We start from the raw sequence: 25,696 nt of genomic DNA on the forward strand, positions 1-25,696 counted from the left end.
GGTCAGATATACCATCATAAGTGCCGATGTTGGACATCTGTTTGGCACTCCTCGGGCGATTGCTTCCGCAATGTCCCTTGTTAACTTGGATGTTCCTGCATTTGCAGCAGTTGGTCTAAAGGTTTTGGAGAAGTCGCGTGGGTTTCCCCCCGCGTTCCTTGGTTTGAAGGTGTCTCCGAAATTCCTTCTAGGTTGGAAGTCCGTTTCCTTACGCTTCCCTTTTGCCCTATGGCGAGGGTTGCGTCGGTGTCGGATTCCTCCCGATCATCGTCCGAGTACTCGCACTCACTGCTCATGTTGAGCTGTTGAGTGCTTCCGAATTCGTCAGCCTGTTGGAGTGAACGCAAGCGTTCATCCAACTCAGCTTGGAATTCCTTCTGACGTGCTTCGGCCCACGCTTTAACTTGATCGAGTGTTTGGCGGGGGAGCCTCGTCTGTTGTCTCTCCAACTGGGCATTGGTGAATCCCAGTGAAGGATTGTTTACTGCACTTGCCCCGGCTCGGGTAACCGGGGTAGTGTTCGTAAAATTTACTGCACTTGCCCGGCTTGGGTAACCGGGGTAGTGTTCGTAAATATTGTGTACTCGCCGGTGTTCCCCCCAGTAGCTGGGGTTGTGGTTACCGGGGTTTCTTGGTCACTCGTTGGCCTTGGCAACGGAGTAACCTTAAACCATCTTTCGGAAGTTTGAAAAAACTGAAAAAGAATATGTTCTAGCTTTTATGCACGGATGGCGCCAATGAAGAAACACTAAGTGACCCCGGGCATATTACGGGATAATCTGGGGGTTAAATAGATGTTTCCCACGAGGGTTAGGTCCGGCAAAGATGGTTGTTCTTCTGATGACCTGCAAAACAGACACCGTGAGCTCGTCACTGAGAAGGGGGGGTACCTCCTTGTGACCACCCTCCGGCGTGAGAATCAGACTAGATTGCTCTTGAATATAAGTGTATATTAAGAAATGACTAGAGCAGATATCAGATAATATATGGAGATATAAGATAATGATACCGTTCCAATGTGTTGGAGTATTTATAGCCGAAGGTATGTTTCCAAGCACGTACAGCCTGCTGAATAGTATTCATGTTCTACCAACTGTGGGCTACGCACGTGCCATGCTGATGGTTGGTGGGTAGGCAGCGGCTGATAGTGACCAGGCCGGCTGTGTACTATTCCTTTTCCACCAACTGCAGGCTATGGACGTGCCCCAACAGGGGTTGGTGAGTAGGCAGCGGCTGATAGTGACTTTAAGTACTAGAGCGTGCTGCCCGTCGTACTGTTGTCAGTGAGCTGTCGTAGCTTTGGTCAGATCTTTTGTCCATACCTTGGCAGGTACAGTACAAAAGATCCTCCAGTATCGTACGGACTGGCTCATTTGGGCGGGAGTATTCCCGGCTTTGGGCGGGACTGTTCCCGGCTTGCTCATTCCTTCTTCAGGTGACATTACTGAATTATTTGAGAGTTAGTGCCTTGTGCGTGTAGCCTTGCTGTGCGGGTAGCCTTCCCTGATGGCTAGTATCCGTAGCTGCGGAACAGGCGGAGTACGTCGATTGCGTTTGGTGCCAACTTCCTAATTTGGTTCGGAATTTAATTAGTTCATGGTGCAACATCCTTTCAATTTTTCTGTATGGAATCTTCTTATGTTGCACTCTTTGGCTCCGATTTGCAATAAAAAAAAAAGAAAGAAAAATGTGTTGCAAGGGATTATTGTAACGGCTTGTATTTGGCAAGCCCCTAATGTGGTGAAGAACATTACTTCCTCCGTCCATTAAAATTGTCATGGTTTGATAAAACACAAAATTCAAGGTAGATTGGATGATTTTTTTTTGTTTACCAAATGTCAATAATACACTTGAAAATTGGGTCCATCAATATTGTTTATTATTGTTAGTTGTGTGTATTTAAAAGTAACTTGGAAATTGACTAAGATCTTCCGCATTAGGGTCATACATGGCTTATGTGGAGGTGATTTGGTGAGAAGGATGGAAATGCAAGTATTGTGGAGGTTAATGTGGAGGCTATCCATCCATGAAGATCATTTTCTCATGGATGGTGAAGAATGGTGGTTGGTGGGTCCCCAATGTTGGTAATGTGGAATTATGATGTTGTTTGTGGAAAGAGTGACTATGTTATTGTTGTAGGTAAAAAGTGTTTTTGAAAAAGAATGATGAAAGCTTATATGGCATGCTGACTAGGTTGTTTGTGAAAAAAATTATTCTGAACTGATGCACACAGTCTAATAAATTTAAAAGTGGACATTTATAATAGGAAAAACAAAAATGAAATATGGACACTTTAAATAGGACATAGTGAGTAAATCGTTAAGGAGTCTTTGGATAAGAAATACAGATATTTGTTCAAGTCTTTGCCATGGACGAATTGATGTAACTTTAATTTCCAATATTGTCGGTGTTTGTTGTTTCAGGTCTCTAACGGCTTGTTAGTTGCTTCGTTTTTATGGAAGTTGTATTTGAAATTTAAAACCCAAAAAAGTTGAAAACAAATATTCAGATGTTGCAATCTCCAATTCTTAGAGCACCTCCAATGGTTAGTTTTTCTAGGTTCAAACCAAGCTAAAAACCATCTAAACCATTGGAGAGGTTGGTTCAAACCACAAACCAAGGTTTGAGGTTTGGTTTTTCATACCAACAAAAACCAACTATTGTGGGCCCCAAGCATCACATCTTTCTTTCTACACACACACACACACACACACACACACACACACATATATATATATATTATATATATCCATATTTATATTTATAAAATATATTACAATATTATACATATATACATATTTTTTATATTTTTTTCTAAAATAATGTCTTTTTATTTGTGTATTTTTTACGTAACGACTAGTTTAACTGGTTAAATTTTTTAACGGTTGATTTTTTAATGGTTTTATTATCGATTTTACAATGCTTAATTTGATTTTATTATTTATTTTTTAACAATTTTATTATCGATTTACTAATTGGCATTTTAAATTATGTAATTTTTTTGTTTATCTATTTGTGATATTTTAATTAATCTACTTTTTTCTAAAATTTTATTATATTGCTATTTATTTAAATAAAAATTATAAAAGATAAATATTATATAGTATTGTGAAATTTTTATTTAAAATAAATGTAAAAGTAAGTAATGATGTGGAAATGTAAAGATTGGTTTGAGAAGATGTATTGTTGGAGTAAAAAAGATGATTTTTAGAAAGATGATGTGACAGTGATGTGGATGGTTTGAACCAAAAACTGTTGGAGATGGTCTTATTTGGTCGTACGGATATCGTGGGACAGAGGTCCGTTTGTTCTTTTTGCAGCAAATGCCAGCCACCATTTAATGGCTATGCCATTAACAAAATCCTAAGTGTTTTAAATATTATATTTAAGTAGCTAAATGTAAAACATATTCAAAAACATATTTAAGTTAACAAATTTGAACTGAAAATTGATTGATCTTTGGTTCAGTCCCGACTTCTAACATAGCAGAATGAATTTTAACAATAATGATGCTCATAAGTTTGGATTTCAGGGTCTCTGGTTCCTTGGTTCAGGTTCTTAAGTTCTGTAATGGTATACATGTTTAATGAACTATGTGGTTGTTTGGGATTCCTTTTTTGGCCTCCTTATGACTTACGGAAAAGTCATAAGTTACAAAATTGTAACTTATTCAAATTTTCCACTCACATCATAAGGACGCCCAAACATTATTTAACTTTTCAAAAAATTAAAGAGTCATAAGAAAGCCAAAATAACTTTGAACTGAAGCGAGTTTTCTAAGATGGAGCCGAATTACCTAATTCAGCTCATTTCAAAATCAACCGAATACCGGATATGTAAATTGTTTATAGCGCAATATAGTTAAACCGGGCCACAACAACGCACTACATGTGAAGAGTTAGGTCCCAGCAAAGCCATGTTGGACCCGTAAGACTCACCTTGAAGAGGGACGTCTGCGCAAAGACCAACTGGATCCGCAGGACCCACCATGCTCAGAGAGATGAAGACCTTACACGCAGTAAGCCAGCTGTTCCCGCAGGAAAGCCTCCCTTGGTAAAGTACCCTGCCTGTTCCCGCAGCTGCAGATACAAGCCAAGAAGGAGGGCTACCCGCACTAACAGTAAGGCTACACGCATAAGGCACTAACTCTTATACTTCAGTAATGTCACCTGAATAAGGAATGAGCATGGCGGGAATATTCCCGCCCAAAAGAGCCAGTCCGTACACTTCTAGAAGATCTTTTGTACTATACCTACCAAGGTATGGACAAATAGACAAGATCTGGCAAAAGCAACCCATGAACCAATCACAGGGTGACAGCTCACCGACAATAGTACGAGGAGCAACACGCTCCAGGATAAAAGGTCACTATCAGCCGCTGCCTACCCACCAACTCCCATCGTGGCACGAACATAGCCCGTAGTTTGTGGAAAAGGAATATTATACAGCTGGCCGTACCTGCTTGGAAACCTACCTTCGGCTATAAATACTCTAACACCTTGGAACGGTATCATCATCTTATCTTCTCTAGCTATTTCTCTCTATATACACTTATATTCAGAGCGATCTAGTCTGATTCTCACGCCGGAGGGTGGTCACAAGGAGGAACCCCCCCTTCTCAGTGACGAGCTCACGGTGTCTGTTTTGCAGGTCGAGAAGAATAACCATCTTTGCTGGACCTAACCCTCATGGGAAACATCTACTTAACCCCCAGATTATCCTTAATCTGCCGGGGTCTTTTAGTGTTTCTCCATTGGCGCCATCCGTGCATTAAGCTAGAACTAATTCTTTTTCTCAGTTTTTTCAGACTTCTGGAAAGATGGTTAAGGTTACTCCGACGCCAAGACCACCGAGTGACCAAGAAAATCCGGTAACCACAACCCCAGCTACTGGGGGAAACACCGGTGAATACACGATTTTTACGAACACTACCCCGGTTACCCAAGCCGGGGCAAGTGCAGTAAACAATCCTCCCCTGGGATTCATTGATACCCAGTTGGAGAAACAACAGATGAGGCTTCCCCGCCAAACACTAGAACAAGTTAAAGCTTGGGCGGAAGCACGTCAGAAAGAATTCCAAGCCGAGTTGGATGAACGTTTACGTTCACTCCAACAGGCAAATGACGAATTCGGAAGCATTCGACAACAGCTCAACATGAGCAATGATTGCGAGTATGTGGACGATGAAGATTGGGAAGAATCTGACAGTGACGCAAACCCTCGTCATAAGGCGAAGGGAAGCGTAAAGAAGACTTCCACTCGAAGAGAAATTTCGAGGAAACCTTCAAACCAAAGAACACGGGGGGAAACCCACGTGACTTCTCCAAAACTTTCAGACCAACTGTTGCGAATGCGGGAACGTCCAAATTCGCAAGGGACATTGCGGAAGCAATCGCTCCAAAGAGTGCCAAACAGATGTCCAACATAGGCACTTACGATGGCATATCTGACTCGGACGATCATCTGAATAGATTTATAGCGGGGGCAATCGTCAGTAATTGGACAGAACCCACGTGGTGTTACATGTTCCAAATGACGCTCGTCGGGGCAGCCAGAGCGTGGTTTGATCGTCTACCGGTCCACCACATCTATGATTGGGCAGACTTCCAGCACAAGTTCAGCCAGCACTTCAGTCAACAAAGAAAATATACTGAAGAGCAGTGGACGATCCTCAACTGCGTCCGAGAGGAAGATGAATCTTTGCTAGACTTCATCACTCGCTTCAACTCAAAGAAGCTAAGTCTAGGCACCATTAGCGAAGATCTTGTTCGCGCCGCTTTCATCCAGGGCGCTGAGTACCCAGAGCTCATCCGCACGTTGACCGGTAAAGATGGCATGCCATCCACGTGGGATGCCATCATGACGGTAGCTAAACGCTTCGCCGAGACGGAGAAGCAACTGGGTAGAAATCTTCCTCATAACACAAACCTCTACACGCAGAGAACAAGAGAAAATAACGTCCGTACCGCCCGACAAAATAAGAAGAGGAAGCTTGGTATTTGGCAGTCAAGGATAAACTTCGACACCTCATCCGGCTCTCGCCCTCTTTTAGGCGGAAGGGACAACACGCACTCGTCGAACCGGAATCCCAGATGGACGCCACTCACCAAAAGCGTCACCGAGATATTTGCCACTGAGAAACTCCCATGGCCAAAGGCTCCAATAATCCGACAGCGTCATAACGCTGATCAGAGCAAATCCTGTGACTTCCACGGGACCAAAGGCCACACCACAGAGGAGTGCACATTTTTGAAGGATATCGTCGAAACATTCGTCAAAGATGGGAAACTCACACACCTCGTATCGTCAATCAAGAACGGAGGGAGGAATGACAATCGGTACAAAGGAAATGGACGAAAGCCCGTCGACATCAGCATTCACATAGTTCATGGCAACGTCAGAGGAAGAAAACGACGAACAACAGAGCCAAGTGCGTGGAAGGAAGCTGAAGTGCGCTTCCCGCGTGTGCCAGGAGGGCCCAACAAAGAAGGCCTCATAGTCATCAAAAGCCAGCTGGGGCACTACATCACCTCCCGCACTCTTGCTGATAACGGCGCTTCGTCAACGGTCATGTACAGGCAGTTCTTCGACAAGCTAGACGACGAAGACAAAGAACGCCTAGAAACGGTTTACGCCTCGATTGAAGGGTTCGATGGCAGCACAAACACCCCCTTGGGTATCCTATCTTTCCCCGTCACTCTCACGGACGGGAAGTACTCCCGCACAGAAGACGTGGACTTCGTCGTAATGAGGAAGCCACACCACACATACGACATTCTCTTCGGAAGAGATGGGATGGCAAGATTTAATGTCGTGGTGTCTTCGGTCCATGGCATGATGGGATGGCCAACAGCTGAGGGTGTCGCGATGATCACGGGTATTCCCCAGGTATGCATCGCATCTGTCTCATCTAAACCCAAACCAAAGATGGCTAAACCAACCATTATCGAGCCGGAAGAATGGGCCTTTAATGGCAAGCACCCTGACCAGGCCGTTACCATTGGCCCAACGATCACTAATCCCACGCGCACCTTACTCAAACGCTTATTGCAAAAAAATGCTGACATCTTCGCGTGGACACCAGCTGACATGACTGGTGTACCCCGAAGTAAGGCGGAGCATAAGCTCAAGTGTGACCCGGCTTTTACGCCGGTCATACAAAAGCGTCACGTAATGGGTGCGGAACAGGCTAACGCGTGTAGAACCCAAGTCAAGGAACTCCTTGACGCATGCATCGTACGCGTTAGTAAATATCAAACATGGGTTGCAAATCCCATCATGGTACCGAAATCCAACAAACAATGGCGCATGTGCATAGATTTTAAAGACCTAAACAAAGCATGCCCCAAGGATTGTTACCCGTTACCCGAAATTGACCTTAAGGTAGATTCGTTAGCACCGTTTCGCCTTAAATGCTTCCTTGATGCGTATAAGGGATACCATCAAATCCACATGGCCGTTGACGATCAGGACAAAACCGCATTTCGGACGCCCGATGGCACATTTTGTTACCAAATGATGCCATTCGGCCTTAAGAATGCTGGGTCCACGTACCAACGCCTGATGGACAAAGAGTTCCATGCCCAAATCGGGAGGAACTTAGAAGTTTACATGGATGACTTGGTCATCAAAAGCCTTGAGCCAGAGGCGATGTTGACAGACATCGAAGAAACTTTCAACACGCTCAGAAAAATAAACATGAAGCTCAACCCGAGCAAGTGTTCATTTGGGATGGAAGAAGGGAAGTTCTTAGGAGTCATCGTTACCAAAGATGGCTTCAGAGCAAACCCTGAAAAGGTCGAAGCCATTATGAAAATGGAATCACCTACTACCATCAAACAGACTCAGACACTGAATGGACGACTAGTCCCACTTAACCGATTTTTGGCAAACCATGCGGATAGGTCGTTCCCATTCGTGTCAACATTGAGAAATTGCTTGAAGAAAACGCACTTCCGCTGGACACCAGAAGCGGATGCAGCTTTTCAAGAGATTCGGTCACGCTTGATCGAACTCCCAACGCTCACAGCACCAGAAATGGGGGAGGAATTAATTCTCTACCTCTCCGCCACAGACAGAGCAACCGGGGCAGTCTTACTAGTAGAACGAAAAGGCATCCAGATGCCCATCTACTATGTAAGCCGCGTCTTAACGGACGTAGAAACCCGGTACTCTACCCTGGAAAAATTATTCTTAGCTCTTGTACAGGCTTCACGCAGGCTAAGACGATATTTCCAAGGTCACTGAATCACCATTCTCACCAACTTCAAACTTGCAAACGTTCTAGGCAAACCCGAGTTGTCAGGACGCCTAGCCAAATGGGCAATTGAGTTGGGGGAATACGCGATAAAGTACAAGCCAAGACCAGCTATAAAAGGCCAGGTCTTGGCCGACTTTATTGCAGAAGTCCCCGCATCGCGGGAAAAAGAGTGCCAGAAAGAGGCTCAACCCTCTCCAGCACAAGACATTAACGATGTCTGGCGACTCTATACTGATTGAGCAGCCAACAACGAAGGTTCAGGCGCAGGGTTGAAACTAATTAACCCGGCAGGCCAAGAATACACTTACGCTATTCGGCTTGATTTTCCAAGTACGAACAATGAAGCGGAGTACGAAGCATTCCTGGCCGGATTAAGAATTGCACGAAAGATGGGAGTGAAAAACTTGGAAGCCCACGTGGACTCCATGCTAGTAGCCAACCAGATAAACGGGACGTACACGGCCGTGAATGATATAATGGCCCTGTACCTTGCGCAAGCCAAAACCCTTATGCGCGATTTTAACGATTGCAAAGTGGTGCACATCAAGCAAAGCGAAAACAAATCTGCGGATGCGTTAAACAAGCTTGCATCAGTAGCCTTCACCAACTTGGGAAAGGACATCCGCGTTGAACTTCTTGGAGCACCATCAGTCCCGCACAAGGAAATTTGTGTCATCCAAACTGGCACGGAAACATAGATGACACCAATCATAAATTACCTTGCAGCGGGTATACTACCAGAGTCGAAGACACAGGCAAGAAAGATACGCTGTAAATCACTGAACTATCAACTTGTTGATGACACACTTTACAGGCGTAACTTTCTTGGCCCATTCCTCAGATGCGTTGACGACCAAGATGCCGACTACCTCCTAAGGGAAGTACACGAAGGCATCTGTGGAGTACACGCAGGTCCACGCGCAGTTGTAGCTAAGCTAAACAACGCAGGATACTTTTGGCCGGGGATGCACACGGATGCGCTGGCCTACATCAGAAAATGTAGGTCCTGGCAGCTTTACGCACCCAACACGCATCGCCCGAAGAACGAACTTGTTCCAGTCACTTCTTCATGGCCATTCCAGAAATGGGCCATCGATGTGACAGGCCCATTTCCCACAGCATCAGGGAACGTTCAGTTCCTAGTGGTAGCCATCGACTACTTCACCAAGTGGATAGAAGCAAAACCCTTAGCCCAAACAACCGCAAAATATATCAAAAAATTTATTTGGGAATTTATTATTTGTCGTTTTGGACTTCCACAGAATTTGGTGAGCGATAACGACACCAACTTTGCTGACCAGAAGCTACAAAAGTGGCTGAAAGAGCTTCAAATCACCCACACATTTACCTTAGTGGCACACCCGCAGGATAATGGTGAGGGGGAAAGAGCAAACAAGAGCATCGTCGACTGCATAAAGAAAAGACTCTTGGAGCATAGATCCGGCTGGGTGGACGAAGTTTCACATGTCCTTTGGGCAAACAGAACGCTGAAAAAAGCAAGCACGGGCGAGACTCCGTTCAGCCTCACCTATGGCACTGAAGCCATGGTTCCAGTCGAGATTGGTCTACCCTCACCAAGAGTCATAACTCAACCAGAAGACAATGATGCGGAAAGACGGTTAGACCTTATGCTAACCGAAGAGCGCAGAGACCTAGCCGCAGCGCGTGAAGAGAACTACAAGCGACAAATGCAAAAGTACTACAACACGCGGGTGAAACTCTGCAACTTCAATGTCGGAGACTACATACTGCGTAACAACGAGGTTTCGAACCAAGAGCGCCCAGGAAAGCTGGCCCCGGTCTGGGAAGGGTCATACATTATTAAAGAAGTTTTGGGAAAGGGCGCATACCGGCTCGAAAGGCTCGATGGCACCCCCATCCCAAAAACATGGAATGGAGCTCAATTACGCAGATGTTACATGTAAATCAATTCCAAACTTGTAAAGAAAAGGCCTAGAGCCACTTCTAATGGAAATGATTCTCCTTATCACATTGTGTTGATAGCCTTACCTTTATACTTATGAACTGACCACACTGATATGCCGGTATTCACTGCATAAATAAGTGAGGGAGGAAGTAAGTCGTTGCGTGTGGAAAGCGGCACAACCCGCATAAACACAAAAACAGTAAATATTTATAAGGGGAAGATGAGGAAAACCTTCACGCATGTCAGATATAGATAAAGTTTGGTCATCCTACTAAGTGAAAGTGACGGTCCTACCCGCACAATCATGATAGAGGAAACAGAACATTAACCTATTATCTAACACGCGTCGAAAGGTTAACTTATTCAAAACACTTAGAAAATTGCTAAGTTAAACTAAAATATGCATGAGCAAATCATATAATGTTTACAAGGCAAGGCGTTAACAAAACATTTATATTCACAATAAAAGTTGTTCAAACATTACAAAATGGCTAGGTATCTACCCGCCTACAAAAAATACAAATCTATCATAACGGTGGGAAGGAATCTCAAGATTCAAGCTTCGGGACCACTTCCTTCAAACCCACTTGAACCCGCACCATCAGTCGGTTGCGGCGGTTCGAGGAAAGTTGTAGCAACAAGATTAAAAATAGTTGTATGTTATAATTAATTGCTAAGTTTTAATACTTCAGTCTTCATTAGAATTAACCATGCGTGGAATTAACTATGAATTTCATTAACAATCATAATAAACTAATTTTCATAAAAGTTGTAACATAAGAAAAGTAATCAACCTGTTATATAATTGTTCCTACCTTCTTTTTAACATTAGTCATAGTATTGTATATATTTTCTCGATCGTGAAAATTTCAGTTACTTTAAAACATAAATGGTAAAGTTTGCAATTTAAGGACCATACCAATATGTATACATACACAAAGTTTTATTTGGATCAATATTCGATCTACGGTAAGTTAATAAAATTAATAAAATTGTTTAAAGAAAGACATACACAAAGTTCATTTAGAATAATTAGTCTTATAGGGTATCACTATTCACTATCACCAAATTGATGCGATAGTAGAAAAAGTTTCATAAAGTATCACAATGACAAAATCAACCAGTTACATTTCCTCAATGATTAAGAAATTTATTGCGTATTTTCTGTATTTAAACATGCCAATTATTTATCCCAACGCAAGTCTCGTTCCAAGAAAAAGGGAATTTCTTTTTTAGGATTTTTAACATCTAACATTTTTACCCCATTTCTCACACATGGTTAAGATTAAACCGTTGTATAATAATGTTTAAAATAATTGAAGTATTTAGTTATTTTCATCTTTTAAATTATTATTCAATAGTTATAAATTAACAAATAATTAACATTTAATGATTTTCATATATGTAGTGGTTTTAAATTTTAATGATTAATGTGAGATTGACAAATGACTAAATATTGTAGTTTTTATTATATAGTACAAATTATGCATTATTCCAAAATTTAAATTAAGAGTGTTGCTCTATACCATTTTTATTAGGATATGCACTCACCAAACTTATTAGATCAATTACTATTAGCTTTTAACATTATTTATATACATATTAGTTCATATAATATTTTTTCAATTAATAGTCTCCACTATATATAGCACATTAAAAACTATTAAGCTATTACTATTAATTTATTTCTTTAGTGTTAAAGAGAACATAAAAAAATGTTACATGAAAATAATGATGTAAAATAAAATTCTTAAAAGAAATGAAATTAAGAGGAGATAAAAAACAAAATAAAAAAAACTTTATAGTTTTTAATTTAATATTTTCAATGGACATCATAAAATGCAATACAATGTTACAGGGGAGTAATATGTCAAATAATATTTTAAAAATATGAAAGTTTAGGGAGAAATATAACAAGTAGATGATGAGGTACGTTTAGGCTAACCCTTAAATTAATCATATTGCTTCTTATATACGAATGAGAGTTTAAACACACCGTAAGCAGTGATTTTATGTGTCATGTTTAAAGTGAAATGTACATATGTTTATATAGTTATTATAATTCTCACAATTAAGTCATTTCCTTAACAACACATTGGTGCATTAGTTTAAAAGGCCCAAAACGACAATCATTTAACAACAAAACAGTCTCTATGACTAAGGTTTCTGAAGATATCAAGGTGCTTAGTATTCTATCCATGAGAAATAGATTAAGATTATGTTTCTTAGATTAATCAAAATGGTTTATGTATATGTAAGTTTTTTTTGGATTAGATCAAAATTAGCTCGGGTAAAACGTGATTTGAATACACCGTATTTATTATTGTATAATTTTATACTTTTTTCATTGTGTATTTATGTGTCGAGTTTAAAGCGATATCAATGCAGTTATTACAATTTTCATATTTTTTTGTTAGTCAAAAGTCAAAATAGATTCAATACGATGTGATACGATTTCACAATATAACGTATAAACGGAAAAAGTCAAGAGTCAAATATTTGTATATGATAAAAGTCAAATCAGATCCAGCGTTTAAAGTAATGTCAACGATGAACTTTTTGTGTTATTTGATGCTAATGCGGTTAATTTGGCTTTTTATTTAATTCATGATACGAATCAAATAATTCCTGAAATACACTTTGTATGGTAGGATTTTATTGTATACTATAGTTTATTATTTTCACATATACTTTAGTGTGTAACTATTGTTTAATTGTTCTAAAAATAATTTATAACACCTAATAATGACCATTTACCAAATTATACCCATTAGTCATTAGCTAATTAATATGTGATAAACTTACAAGATATAAACTCAATAAATAAATAGGCTATAAATGATAAATAAATTAATTAATAAACTAAGAATACATTAGTTAATTAATACGTGAGAAAATTACAAGATATAAATTCAATAAATGAATAAGCTCAAAATGACAAATAAATAATCTATAATATATATAAACGAAAACATAAAAATCCTACGTGTCGCGATGTGGTCGCTCCCCCTTTTTTTGGAGTCACCAGATTTGCTTGATTTTTAAATGGAGGCTTCTCATGCATTTGATCCGAATTCATGGGTATGGGTCTTACCAAACCCAGATATTCCATAAACGGATTATAACATCTCATTAAATAAAAAATTATTCTTACCAAATTATTGATGTAAAAATCCTATAAAATATAATATACTAAAAATTAATATCCTATTTTAAAAAAGATATATATATATATATATATATATGTAATTTAAATTAAAAAAACAATTTTATAGTAAAAAAATAAACGGGTCTTGGTCTCATCAAACTATAAGTATATTATTAACTTTCATAAATATTATTTATAATTAAAAAAACCAATTTTATAGTAAAAAAATAAACAGGTCTTGGGTCTCATCTAAACCATATAGCTTTTAAACCGGTTTATAACATCTCATCTATTTGTGAAACAATTTATCATCAAACCATAAGTATATTATTAACTTTATACAATAAAAAATATAAATTCAAAAAATAAATAAATATTAGAACAAACAATATAAAACAACCCCCGTAATACGAGGGATAAAAACTAGTTAATTAATAAACTAAAAAAACAAAGAATATTTATCTTTCATAATTTAAATGTGATTATGTTGAAGCAATCATATATACCATCAAATTAAATAACTTTGCTAATTCTTTTAATATTTATCCTAATTTAACCCCCCTTTATCAGTCACACCAAAATCAATGACAAATATCGTGTATCCAACATTCCAAATATCTCGACACACAAAGACAGGGGCAAAAGCGTCAAAACAGGTCAATCGTACGTCAATTTGACGCTTGCGTGCTCCATGTAAAGACAGTTTTCCCAAATTCATTTCCCATTTTACCCCTTGTCTGCTCCATTATATTAAACATGCACAACAATTCCACTCGCCACTCACACCATTCCTCTTCTTCTTCCTCTCGTCACACTTTCTCTCTCTAAAACCGTTTCCGTCGTCAGTTAGGTTTCCGATGTCTTCACGCGGCGGCTCTCGCGGCGGCGGTAACGGTTACACCGGCGGCAGAGGTGGCGGACGTGGTCGTGGTTCCGGCGGACGAGGTAACGACGGACGTCGCGATCCTCCGTCACGAGACTTCGAGAACATGTCGTTAGGTACAGCAGCTCCGGTGACGCAACAACCGGCAATGCCGCAGCGTCCGGTTCAGGCTCGGACCGAACCGGTGGTGGTGGCTGACGCACCGCCGCCTCCGTTGGCGGTTCCATTGGTTCCGTCGTCATCAAAGAAGCTGAGTACACCAGCGAGACCTGGTTTTGGAACGATAGGACGGAAGCTTGTGGTGAACGCTAATCATTTCCTTGTGGACTTCGGTTCCAAGGATCCGTATCAGTATGATGTACGGCTTTCTTCTCGTTACGTATTATTAATTTATTATTATTATTATTACTGTTGATTTTGATGTTTATATGTTGTGTATGTATATGCTTGTTCACTGTAGTACATGCTGGTTAGGTTAGTATTCTATTATTCTAGATCTGATTTGTTTATTATTTATATACATGATGATGACGTATATGTATCACCGTATGTGTATGAGTGTATCGGTGTATGAGATATTCAGATCTATGTTCGTGCTTATGTAAGTTGTACGTTCTCAATAGAGATATTAATCCGGCTAGGGTTTACTATTTGACTGTAGCACGATGTGTGTGTGTGTGTGTGTGAAAGTTTTATGGATACATGTTCGAAAAATATGTGTGTATAATTTCGTGAATAGTCTAGATCTGACGATGTGTGTGTGTGTATGAGACTGTTGTATCTATTTTTGTGCTTATGTAAGTTGTACGTTCTCGGTAGAGAGTTGGACTATGTATTTGTGGACTCATTTGCTTTGCATGATCTTGAAACTTTGTAATGTTTTGAGGCAAATATTATTGATATATTCGTTACGTGTCTAATCACTAATATCAGTGAATCCTGAATATAAGATTCTGGTATGATTGAATTTGTACTGTACACTTTAGATAAAATATTAGGTTATTGCAACTTTTTATTTCATTTCTGTTAGTTTCCTGGTTATATATGTGATTTCCAATGTCTTAGTTTCTGTGACCTGGTTTGAACTGAAATGTGTTTATTTACTATTTAGTTAAGCTAAATGACTTGATTTTATTTATATTTTATGTTTATGAGCTTTTTTTTATATGGATTATAATGAAGTGTCATTTGTTCTTTCATTTTTTGTTTTAGATTGCAATTTCTCCCGAGGTCACTTCAAAGTCAAAATGTAGGGAGATAATGAAGCTCCTTAGCGATTCGTTTGGGGCTTCACACTTGGGAAACCTGAAGTTGGCTTATGATGGCAACAAAAGTGCGTTTGCTGCTGGATCTTTGCCATTCGAGTCAAAAGAATTTGTTATTAAAATCACTGAACGAAACGGGTATGATGCATTTTTTTTTTCAAGTAGCTTGTTATTTTAAGATATGTAATACTTAACTGTTAACTGTTGGCATGTATTGTAGTCGAGAACGCGAATTTAAAGTCACCATCAAATTTGCTGCCAAGAAAGATCTACACCATCTCAGGCAGTTTTTAAGTGGCAGGCAACATGATCTCCCACAAGAAACTATTCAAGCCTTTGATGTGGTTTTAAGGGAGTCGGCTTCTAAGGAGTATTATAAACTTATCTTTTTTGTATATTCATTGTTTATTTATTTATTTATTATTTTGTTCTAAACTGATCTTGATTTGCAGCCGTGAAGTAATTGGGAGATCGTTGTTTAGCCCTAAATTTGGCAATGGTTCGCTTGGAGACGGTATCGAGTTTTGGAAAGGTTTTTACCAAAGTTTAAGACCAACTCAGATGGGACTTTCACTTAACATTGGTATATGTTTTAAAACTCATGCTGCATTATAATATTATAAGTCCAAAGTGATATATTATTCATTCTTCGTTACTCTTTGTTGCAGATATGTCCGCTCGGGCTTTCTATGAATCAAAGTTGGTATCTGATTTTGTGAAGGAATTTCTCAACAAAGATATATCAAGACCGCTTACCGACCAAGATAGAATCAGGGTATAATTCTGTTTTATGTTTTAGTTTCTTTTTTTAATAGTCTGAATGAATGATTGGAACATGTTAACAATTGATTTTGTGGGAATTGTAACTCTCAGGTGAAGAGAGCTCTTCGAGGAGTTAGGGTTGAAGTTCGCCGTGGGAATGATTACTTGAGGCGCTACAAATGTCAAGACATTACCCGCCAACCACTTAACCAACTAACGTGAGTTGTAATAATTGCTATATTATTTTTTAGTCTTATTATAGTTAACATGTACTTTGTGATCATATGTTTTATTATTTTTGGCTAATTCTTTTGTTGATTTAATTCGTTAGGTTTGTGGATGGCACTGGAGGTACTGTTTCTGTTGTTCAGTACTTTCGTGAAAAATATAACGCGCAACTTCGCTTTCCATTGCTTCCTGCAATCCAAGCAGGCACTGAAGCAAAGCCTACCTATGTGCCAATGGAGGTAAGCTGTTATTATATTGTTGTTATTAAGTATATGTATTTTAAGTTATAACTGAATCACCAAAACTTCTGCTAACTTTCATTTGTGTAATTATAGCTTTGTACATTGGCTTTTGGTCAAAGGTATGCTTCAAAGCTGAATGAAAAACAAGTGACTAATTTGCTTAGGGCCACTTGTCAACGCCCAAATGATAGGCAAAAAAGTATTTCTGATGTATGTATTTCTTTATATCATAAACTTCACTTTTCTAATACTTTTTACTCCATTATAAAAATATAACTTTTTCTTGTTGGTTGGTGTCATTTAGATCGTGGAGAGTAACAAATACAATGATGATGCTCTTGTGAACAAGGAATTTGGCATGCGAGTGAGAGAACAGTTTACGTCTATCGATGCACGAGTTCTCCCACCGCCACCGGTAAATTTAAACATTTCTCTCCTCTTTAATAACATTATTCTTATAGTGTTATTAGTTATTAATTTAATTTTGCTCTTGTTTTCCAGATCAAGTATCATGGTACTGCTGAAGTTAACCCACAAGTTGGACAGTGGAATATGATCGATCTGGTGAAGTTCTATTCACATTCTTTCAGTATTAAAAATTTTCCTATATTGTTGGCTTATAAATTAAAGATTATTAGTGTTATCTTTTTTTTTTTTAAAAAAACTTTTTTCTCTTTTTTTGTGTAGAAAATGATCAATGGGGGTACTGTTAATTACTGGGCAACAGTGAACTTTTCAAGGCAGAGAGTCGATGCTGTTGAGCGTTTTTGCAAAGGTCTTGTTCAGATGTGCCAGGACAAAGGAATTGTATGTATCTATCGCTTTATACTATTATGTCACCATGTTTATGCCAAAACATTTATTGCATTACAATAATTTTAACATCTTGTTATTTTGAAGGTTTTCAATCCCCAATCTGTGATACCAATCTATAATGCGCCACCTCACAATATTGAGAAAGCACTAGTTGATATTCAGTCTCAGTGTAATGCAAGACTAGCAAGATCTGCACCACCTGGAAGCCAGATCCAGTTGCTGTTTGTAATCCTTCCTGAAACTAAAGGAACATATGGTAATTTGAATTTAATTAGTGTTGTACACATTTGCTGTTATTATCATTTATATTTACCCTGTATTTTCCAGGAAGAATCAAACGAGTATGTGAAACCGAGCTGGGAATTGTTTCACAATGCTGCAGGCCACAACATGTTATGAAAATGAGCAAGCAGTATTTTGAAAATGTTGCCATGAAGATCAATGTTAAGGTATATAACAAGTTAATAGCATTCCTTTTTCTATTTTTGCCTTAAATATATTAATTTCTATTTATACTATATTAGGCTGGAGGGAGGAACAGTGTGTTGTCTGCATCTCTCAATGGTAGGCTTCCTTATGTTACTGATCGTCCAACTATCATCTTCGGTGCTGATGTCACCCATCCCACAAAGGGAGAAGACTCCACTCCTTCTATTGCTTCCGTATGTTACATTTTATTATCTTATTTGATGTCTCAAATTTGACCCATTTGACTAACAAAGATCATATGTTTTGACCCTCTTTCAACAGGTGGTTGCTTCAATGGATTGGCCACAAGTCACCAAGTACAAAGCTTTGGTGTCTGCTCAGCCACATAGGCAAGAGATTATTCAAGATCTGCACACTGTGACTAATGATTCACAAAGGGGTATTGTTCATGGAGGGATGATTAGGCAAGTGTTTACTACTTTTATAAAAAAAATTATTTCTTTTGTATTCAAGTAAGTTTAGAATAATTGATTTTTGGTTTTGCAGGGACCTTTTGATCTCCTTCAAAAAGTCAACTGGTCATAAACCCCACAGGATTATCTTTTACAGGGATGGAGTCAGTGACGGTCAGTTCAATGATGTTCTGTTGAATGAGATGGACAAAATTCGGAAAGTAGGTTTCTATTATCATTATTACTGTTACTTTTAAGTTTTGCGTTTTTAAACTTTTAATTGGCGGATCTAAAATAAGGTTGTTTTTTCAGGCTTGCATATCTTTGGAAGAAAACTATATGCCTCCTGTTACCTTTATCATTGTTCAAAAGAGGCACCATACGCGTTTGTTTCCTGCGAGACATGGTGACCGGGCTACTACTGATAGGAGTGGCAACATTCTTCCTGGTATGTAAATTTATGGTTTAGTATTTGTTTATATAAAATGTTCGTTTTTTTTATTCTAATTCTTTCTTTATTGATTAAATTTGTTCAGGTACTGTGGTGGATACCAAGATCTGTCATCCGAATGAATTTGATTTCTATCTGTGCAGCCATTCTGGAATTCAGGTGAGAAATTGTTTTCCGCATGGATGTCATTCCTTATATATACACACACGCACACATATATAATCATATATTGTATTGAGTTTTGTAGGGGACCAGTCGCCCAGCGCACTATCATGTTTTGTATGATGAGAACAAGTTCACAGCAGACGGGCTGCAGATGCTGACCAACTCCTTGTGCTACACGTATTTCAACTGACCCTGATAGTTTTATAGATATATATATATAGTTTTGTCGTGTAACTTATCTAACCCGTTTGTTATTTGTGTTTTCAACTTTAGCTATGCAAGGTGTACACGATCTGTTTCAGTGGGTATGTATATCCTCTACCTTTTGTTTTTCTTCATTATTGTTTTAACAGATTATAAGTTTTTAACTGTTTGATTTATAATATATTAACTACAGTTCCGCCTGCATACTATGCCCATCTGGCTGCATTCCGAGCCCGGTCCTACATGGAAGGAGGAGATCTGTCTGACTCTGATTCTCGCAGCGGACAACGTGCAACAAGAGACAGGGTTGCTGATGTGCGCCCACTCCCGGCTATCCACGAAAGCGTTAAGAGTGTCATGTTCTATTGCTGAGTTGCCTGAGTTTGAAGTTGGTTTTAAAACTATATGAGGTTTTGTTGGTTATCTATCTATCTTCCTAGCACACCATTTGAACAATTTACTTTGCTTTTGGTAAAGATTTTGGATTTAACATGCTTTTGAGCATGCACAACTTTTATGCTTTGTTGTTACCTTTTAAGAATGCAAAGTATTTTCTTTTTGGAAAGAAGCTTTTTTCAAAGATCATTTGATCAGTCAACAATTATTTGTGTGGTGTTATCGTATATTTGACCTATTGCACGAGCCTTAGGGTTTTGATGATGATTTAACGAATTAAAAGCTTGTTAGAATGCGATTCACTCATGGCATGAGCCTTGGTAATCACCATAAGATGGTCAATCCAGCTTTTATTGGAAAGCTTGTTGTGTAGTCTGTGTACAATACTCAATGCTAACATCCCTTGTATAAAGGAGATTGTCATCAAACTTGTGTTTCCGGATCCCAACTAAATGGTATGATGTATCATGTATCTACCAGGTTAAATGGGGTTCAATTAGACTTGTTTCGTATCTACCAGTTTAAAGTTTAAATGGGGTTCAATTAGACTTCTTTCATGAAGTTAATAAATTCATGTTGCAACAATATACAAGTGTGAATCATATGTAGTAGCAATTCTATGCTAAATAAACATGACTAGCTTATCTTAATGTTAATTTTCGCTTTCAAAGTATTGTTGATTTTATCAAAGTACACACTTGGTGAAGAATCACTTCCCAAGATTAAATGAACCTTAAATGAACCGATATAGATAGAAACCCTCTCAATTATATAACCGCAGTTCATGGTGATAACTCTTTTGAACTAAAGAGTTAACGTCTTAACACTACCTAGCAAAACGAAAATCTTGGCCAGACGGAAGAGTGCACCACATTTTTTTACTGATTACAGATGTATTAACCATTGATTACAGATGAGATGCATAACCATTAACCAAGCAGAGGTGCCACTTCAAGTTTCATCTTGTTCTTACATTAACAACCTGCCAGAATTATCTTTTTTCCAAGACTTGACCAAAAATAAACTAATTTTATCATTTTTAAAATCCGTGGGATTTTGGACATACGATTTCAAACTTCCTCACTGATTTAACTCATGATGTTGCAACTTTTTTACAGTTCGACCCTGTAACATATAAATCTGGATTTTAAAACAAACAATCCATAAAACAAAATAAGTCTCAGAATGTTTGATGAACAGCAGTTAATTTGTATATAAACGTAATACATTTGCAACGTACAAATACGTATACATGTATAACTCTCAATCTCAATTAGCATTATTGCTGTTACATATAATAAATATTAATGAACAATTCCTTTTTTTTTTCTACTATACAAACAAAAGAATCAAACTCTAGAAAAATTCTGACAAGTAGATATCCAATTTTCACTAAGAAGAAGCGACAATTACTGATAATTGTAGCACGAAGGACACGGAACCTATTAAAATCAGTCTGTAACGGGTGTCCTGCACTGAAGTGCTACCACTGAATTGACCCGACACATACTCACTTCTACCACCACTTGAGGTGGTTGACACATTTACGGACGATGTACCTAATAAAATCAAGAAACAAAGTTCGACTTTTCAGAGTCAAATTTCATAACTAATAAACAACTGTGTTTTAAATGAACATAACTTACAGTCGTAATTCGCCCAACCTATCCGTTGACCACCAAGATCATATACAACAATTTTGTCTTTTAAAACAAGGTCTGCATTGTTCATATACAAAGTTAAAACCAATAAAAAGTTAAAAAGAAATTCATTTAAAATTCGAAATAGTATAAAAAAATATAAATAAAAATTATACCTCCTAAAATTGTAATTCCTTGACCCCTAATTTTCTGAAAACCTATACACCACAATGCAGCTCCACCCTACACAGATCACATAATATGTGATGAATATATTTTGACTGGATCAAACATTTTATAAGTGATAATAGTATTAAAACTACATGTAAAGTCAAAAACTAATTTTTAGGTGCAAATAATGTCAACTTATTAAATGACAACAATATTAAAATTACATGTCAAGTCAAAAATTCATTTTTAGGCGTAAATAATGCCAACTTATAAATGATAATAGTATTAAAACAGTGCAACATCTTACCACTGAGTTCTGCTGTAGAAGATAATCCTGGGGTCTTAAAATCATTGAAGCATCACCCGCGAAGTTCAAGCTTACTGTAGGAAACATGTCAGGCGTACTGAAATATAATTTAAAAACTAGTTTTAGTTAATGAAAAAAACAAACTATTATTAAAAAAATTGTGGGAAATATAAAAAACCTGGAGGCAACTAAATAACATTGACTATCCTTTGACACAAGGGGCCGGACAGATTGTGAAACCGACTGTGTAATCTGCAATAACAGAAGCGTTTTCTCATAATTCTTGTTATTTGGAAGTGGAAAGTAATCTGATAATTTTGCTCTTGACAACTTACAGCATCTACAAAAGGGTCATAAGCCTCTTCCGCCAGGTAAGCAAGGGTAGTTCCGGAATCAATTATGGTTCCTCCTCGGTTGCCTGACGTGGCAAACATTGACGGGTCAATGGATAACGTATGACCGTTGACAGAAATGCTCAGCAGATTTAAGTTGTAATGTGGCCTGGAACATCATGTTAACATGTCTATGAGGGGTATAATGGTCAAACCGAAGGCCGTAGCATACCAATAAAGGTCAAAGCTTTACACATGGGGCCCTTTCATACCATTAAAAGTTTAAAACAATAATGTTAATAATGTAAAGATAAACAAAATGTGTAGAATGCCTCAATCAAAATTTTTGGTTCTTTTGAGTTAGAAACATAAATGCCATTAACAGTTGCGTGTCTCTAGAAGTGTAAACGAGGCAAGCCATCGAGATCGGCTCGCAAAAAGTTCCAATCGAGCCAAGCTTAAGTGAGCTAGAGCTTAAAAAGAAGCTTGTTTAATCAAGCCCGACCCTGAGCTTCATTTATCGAGCTCCAGCTGGCTCTCGAGCATAAGCGAGCCTCTTATTTATATAAGTTTACTTTAATATATATTTTTATTAAAATAATTATTATATTTAAAGATATGATGGAAATAACTAAATAGCATAGTAGCATACATTATGTCATATATAAAAATTATAATATTTATATACATAAATAAAATATTTATAAGTGTAAATGAATTAATTAAAAAATAAGAAACGAGCCAAGGTCAAGCTGGCTCATGAGCCTAAACAAGCCTATTATTTATATAAATTTGGTTTAGTATATTAAATACATATATTTAAATAATATTTGCAATAACTAAATAAAATATATTACGTTATTACAATTTATTACACACACACATATACCTAAATAATTATTAATTGTATATGAATGAATTAAAAATAATAAACGAACCGAGCTCGAGGTGAGCCCAAGCCAAGCCCGATGTGCTGAAATAAAGCTCGAAACAATCTGAGCTCAAGCTCTTGTAATTCAAACGAGCCACTCAGCTTGTTTACACTCATTTATTTAAGGGGCATAATGGTCAATTCAATACCGACTGAAAGTCAGAAAGAAAACTTACTGTGATGGAATAAGAGGAGTATACACCATGCCTGGCTCAATTATCTGTCCGAGAACTAAAATTCCACCACCCGCACCGTTCCCTACAAGACAATGAGAAAACGCGTCCGGTGCCACCCCTTGTGACGAAAGTTGTGAAATTACCGATAGGCCCTGCTGACCAAACCCAAATATCCCACCAACAGCCCTGTCGGATTTGGTCAAATCTCCAGTTTGACTCATACTGCATCTGTTTCACAAGTCAACAACGTTTTCACAATATATCCTAAAACAAGTTGACGAATAATAACAAAACCGTTAACAAGTTGTTAACAAGTATCAACTCACCCGAATACAATAGAGGCTGAGGCATTTGATAAACTCGAACCCCCGACAACTGTATCCAGATGGATTTGATCCGATACATAAAAACCCGATGTTCCGCTACCGTCTCCGTACTGGAACGTGTATATGCACCGATCATTTGATTTAGAACAAGTTGAATCTAATGATTGGGATCCTAAAGAGCATTGTGGGTCTGAACAACGGATTAAAGAAGCTGTCGATGAGCTAGATGGATCATAGAATTGAATTGGGATCTGTTGAGTGAGAATAATAATAATAATTATTATATCACTAATCTAGTGATTCTTTATAGTTTACATACTAAAATTATAATTATAATATTAATAAGAAATGGGGAAATTAGTACTTGGAGTCCACTAGATCTGGGGCAACCGTCACACGAATCGCAGCTGATCCATAACACGTCGCTTCCGGTATCGATTTGTACATAATATTCCTTTGGTGGTGAACCCAACTGAACTCTTGTGAAATAAAGGCTACAAATTCAACCAACTTTTTTCAATATAAATAATAAAATAAAAATAAATAATAAGAACAAGATTTGGTTTTACAAAAAGCTCAAAAACTAAAGGAATCAAAGCAAGAATCTAACTGAACTCTTGTAAAATAAAGCTTACAAATTCAACTAATTTTTCAATATAAAATAATAAAAAGTAAAGAAAATAATACCCTTTATCAAGAACAACAAAGAACAAGATTCAACTAAATCCTACAACATATTCAACTAATTTTTCAACATTAATAACAATTTTTTTAAAAAAATTAACACCCTTTAACTAGAACATATTAAACAAATTTTTAAAACTAAAATCTCAATATAACATAACAAAAATTAAATAAAACAAGACCCTTTAATAATAATGATAACAATAAAGAAAAATATTGGGTTTGTTTTACAAAAAGCCCAAAATGTAATGGAATCAAATCAAGAACTAAAGCAAGAATCTTTTCCTTTAGGATAATAATAATAATGATAATAATAATAATAATAACAATTAATAAAACACATAGCTTCAATTCAAAGCAGCTTCATAACAATTCAATTTATTATGAATAAAATATTACCCAACACGAAACGGATCATAAGTCCCTTGAACCGGGAAATCAACAACACTGGCTACAGACTGCAAGATTCTAGGGTGACGTAATCCATCTCTGTATTTAAGTTCACTCAATTCAACATGATGATTATGTGGGTAACCTCTCTCCAAATTAAGAGTTGTTGGAAACCCACAAAGAGCAAAACCAGTCTGCAACAATACAGCAAAAGCAGCACCAATTAAGAACAAGATCACCGGTTTTCCGGCAAGAAAATGAGCCTGCATTACTTTTTTCTTCACTCAGGACTTTCGTCGAACACTTGGTGTGCAACCACGAATTGATTGAATTTTTGGGGGTTTTTTGAAGTGGGTATTTGTGGGCAAGAATCAAGGAGGTGTTGATTGTTTATTGGAGGTAAAGAAGATTTGAAGAATGGATTACGTTGGCTGGAGTATGATAATATGATAGGGATACTTTAACACAAGTGAAGAAATGAATGAAGCCACATGTTGTTTTGATGGGTTATAATAATATTAAGTTATAGCCCTTTGATTTATAGCTCTTTTACAATTGAAGTCTTTTTACTCTTCTGGTCTCGGTTTCGTTGGGTTGGTGAAGGAGAGGCGTGTTAGCTTTAAAACCAATTTTATGTTGAAAATTGTGGAAACAAACCACTTGTCAGTGGCGAAGCTTGGACGTACACGTTGAGGGGGGTGGGCTCAACATTTCGATCGGAAACGAGTAAATTTACACTGTGTATAAATATTTTTCGACCGAAAAAGGATAAATTTACACCACCGAACGGAAAAAAGAAGTGGGTTGTGTAACATCCCGAAATTTCTAAAATAATATTATTTATATTATTTATTTTTGGTGATGAAGTTTACTCGGATTAGCGGAGAAATAATTAAATGAAGTAGGAGTTAATACGAGTCGGGCTTGTGTTGGGTTAGGTAATATGGGTAATGGATTTGGGTTAAAATGAAAGGAAGATAGACCATAGGCTCAAGCCCATGATCTATCATATAAATACCTCCATTATGCCCAAATCCCTTCATTTTACACATATTTCATACACCACCAAAACACACACTTAGATCTCTCTCATCCCACTCTCTATCTCTCT

At 37.7% G+C, this 25,696-nt stretch overlaps 2 protein-coding genes across 2 annotated transcripts; one reads left to right on the plus strand and one right to left on the minus strand.

Annotated features, from left to right (window-relative positions):
- Positions 1–13,863: 13,863 nt before the first annotated feature.
- Positions 13,864–20,003, plus strand: LOC143580970 (protein argonaute MEL1-like). Its single transcript, XM_077063866.1, has 21 exons — positions 13,864–14,576; positions 15,431–15,621; positions 15,704–15,853; positions 15,936–16,066; positions 16,152–16,258; positions 16,357–16,463; positions 16,577–16,712; positions 16,809–16,925; positions 17,020–17,130; positions 17,217–17,279; positions 17,403–17,522; positions 17,616–17,787; positions 17,859–17,980; positions 18,056–18,193; positions 18,282–18,424; positions 18,507–18,633; positions 18,725–18,860; positions 18,949–19,022; positions 19,111–19,205; positions 19,302–19,333; positions 19,426–20,003. The coding sequence occupies exons 1-21, from the start codon at positions 14,193–14,195 to the stop codon at positions 19,602–19,604; spliced, it is 2,835 nt and encodes a 944-aa protein (XP_076919981.1). The 5' UTR covers positions 13,864–14,192; the 3' UTR covers positions 19,605–20,003.
- Positions 20,004–20,846: 843 nt separating this feature from the next.
- LOC143580971 (aspartic proteinase 36-like) lies at positions 20,847–25,147 on the minus strand. Its single transcript, XM_077063868.1, has 10 exons — positions 24,595–25,147; positions 23,876–24,005; positions 23,512–23,762; positions 23,186–23,413; positions 22,082–22,247; positions 21,925–21,998; positions 21,747–21,843; positions 21,445–21,511; positions 21,275–21,346; positions 20,847–21,187 (listed from the first exon to the last, which is right to left on the minus strand). Exons 1-10 carry the CDS (start codon positions 24,852–24,854, stop codon positions 21,021–21,023), a joined length of 1,512 nt encoding a protein of 503 aa, XP_076919983.1. The 5' UTR covers positions 24,855–25,147; the 3' UTR covers positions 20,847–21,020.
- Positions 25,148–25,696: the final 549 nt, after the last annotated feature.

Source organism: Bidens hawaiensis, unplaced genomic scaffold (genome assembly GCF_021521415.1).
Source record: "Bidens hawaiensis isolate Kalapana, Puna unplaced genomic scaffold, B.hawaiensis_p1.1 tig00030777_1, whole genome shotgun sequence".
Lineage (NCBI taxonomy): Eukaryota > Viridiplantae > Streptophyta > Magnoliopsida > Asterales > Asteraceae > Bidens > Bidens hawaiensis.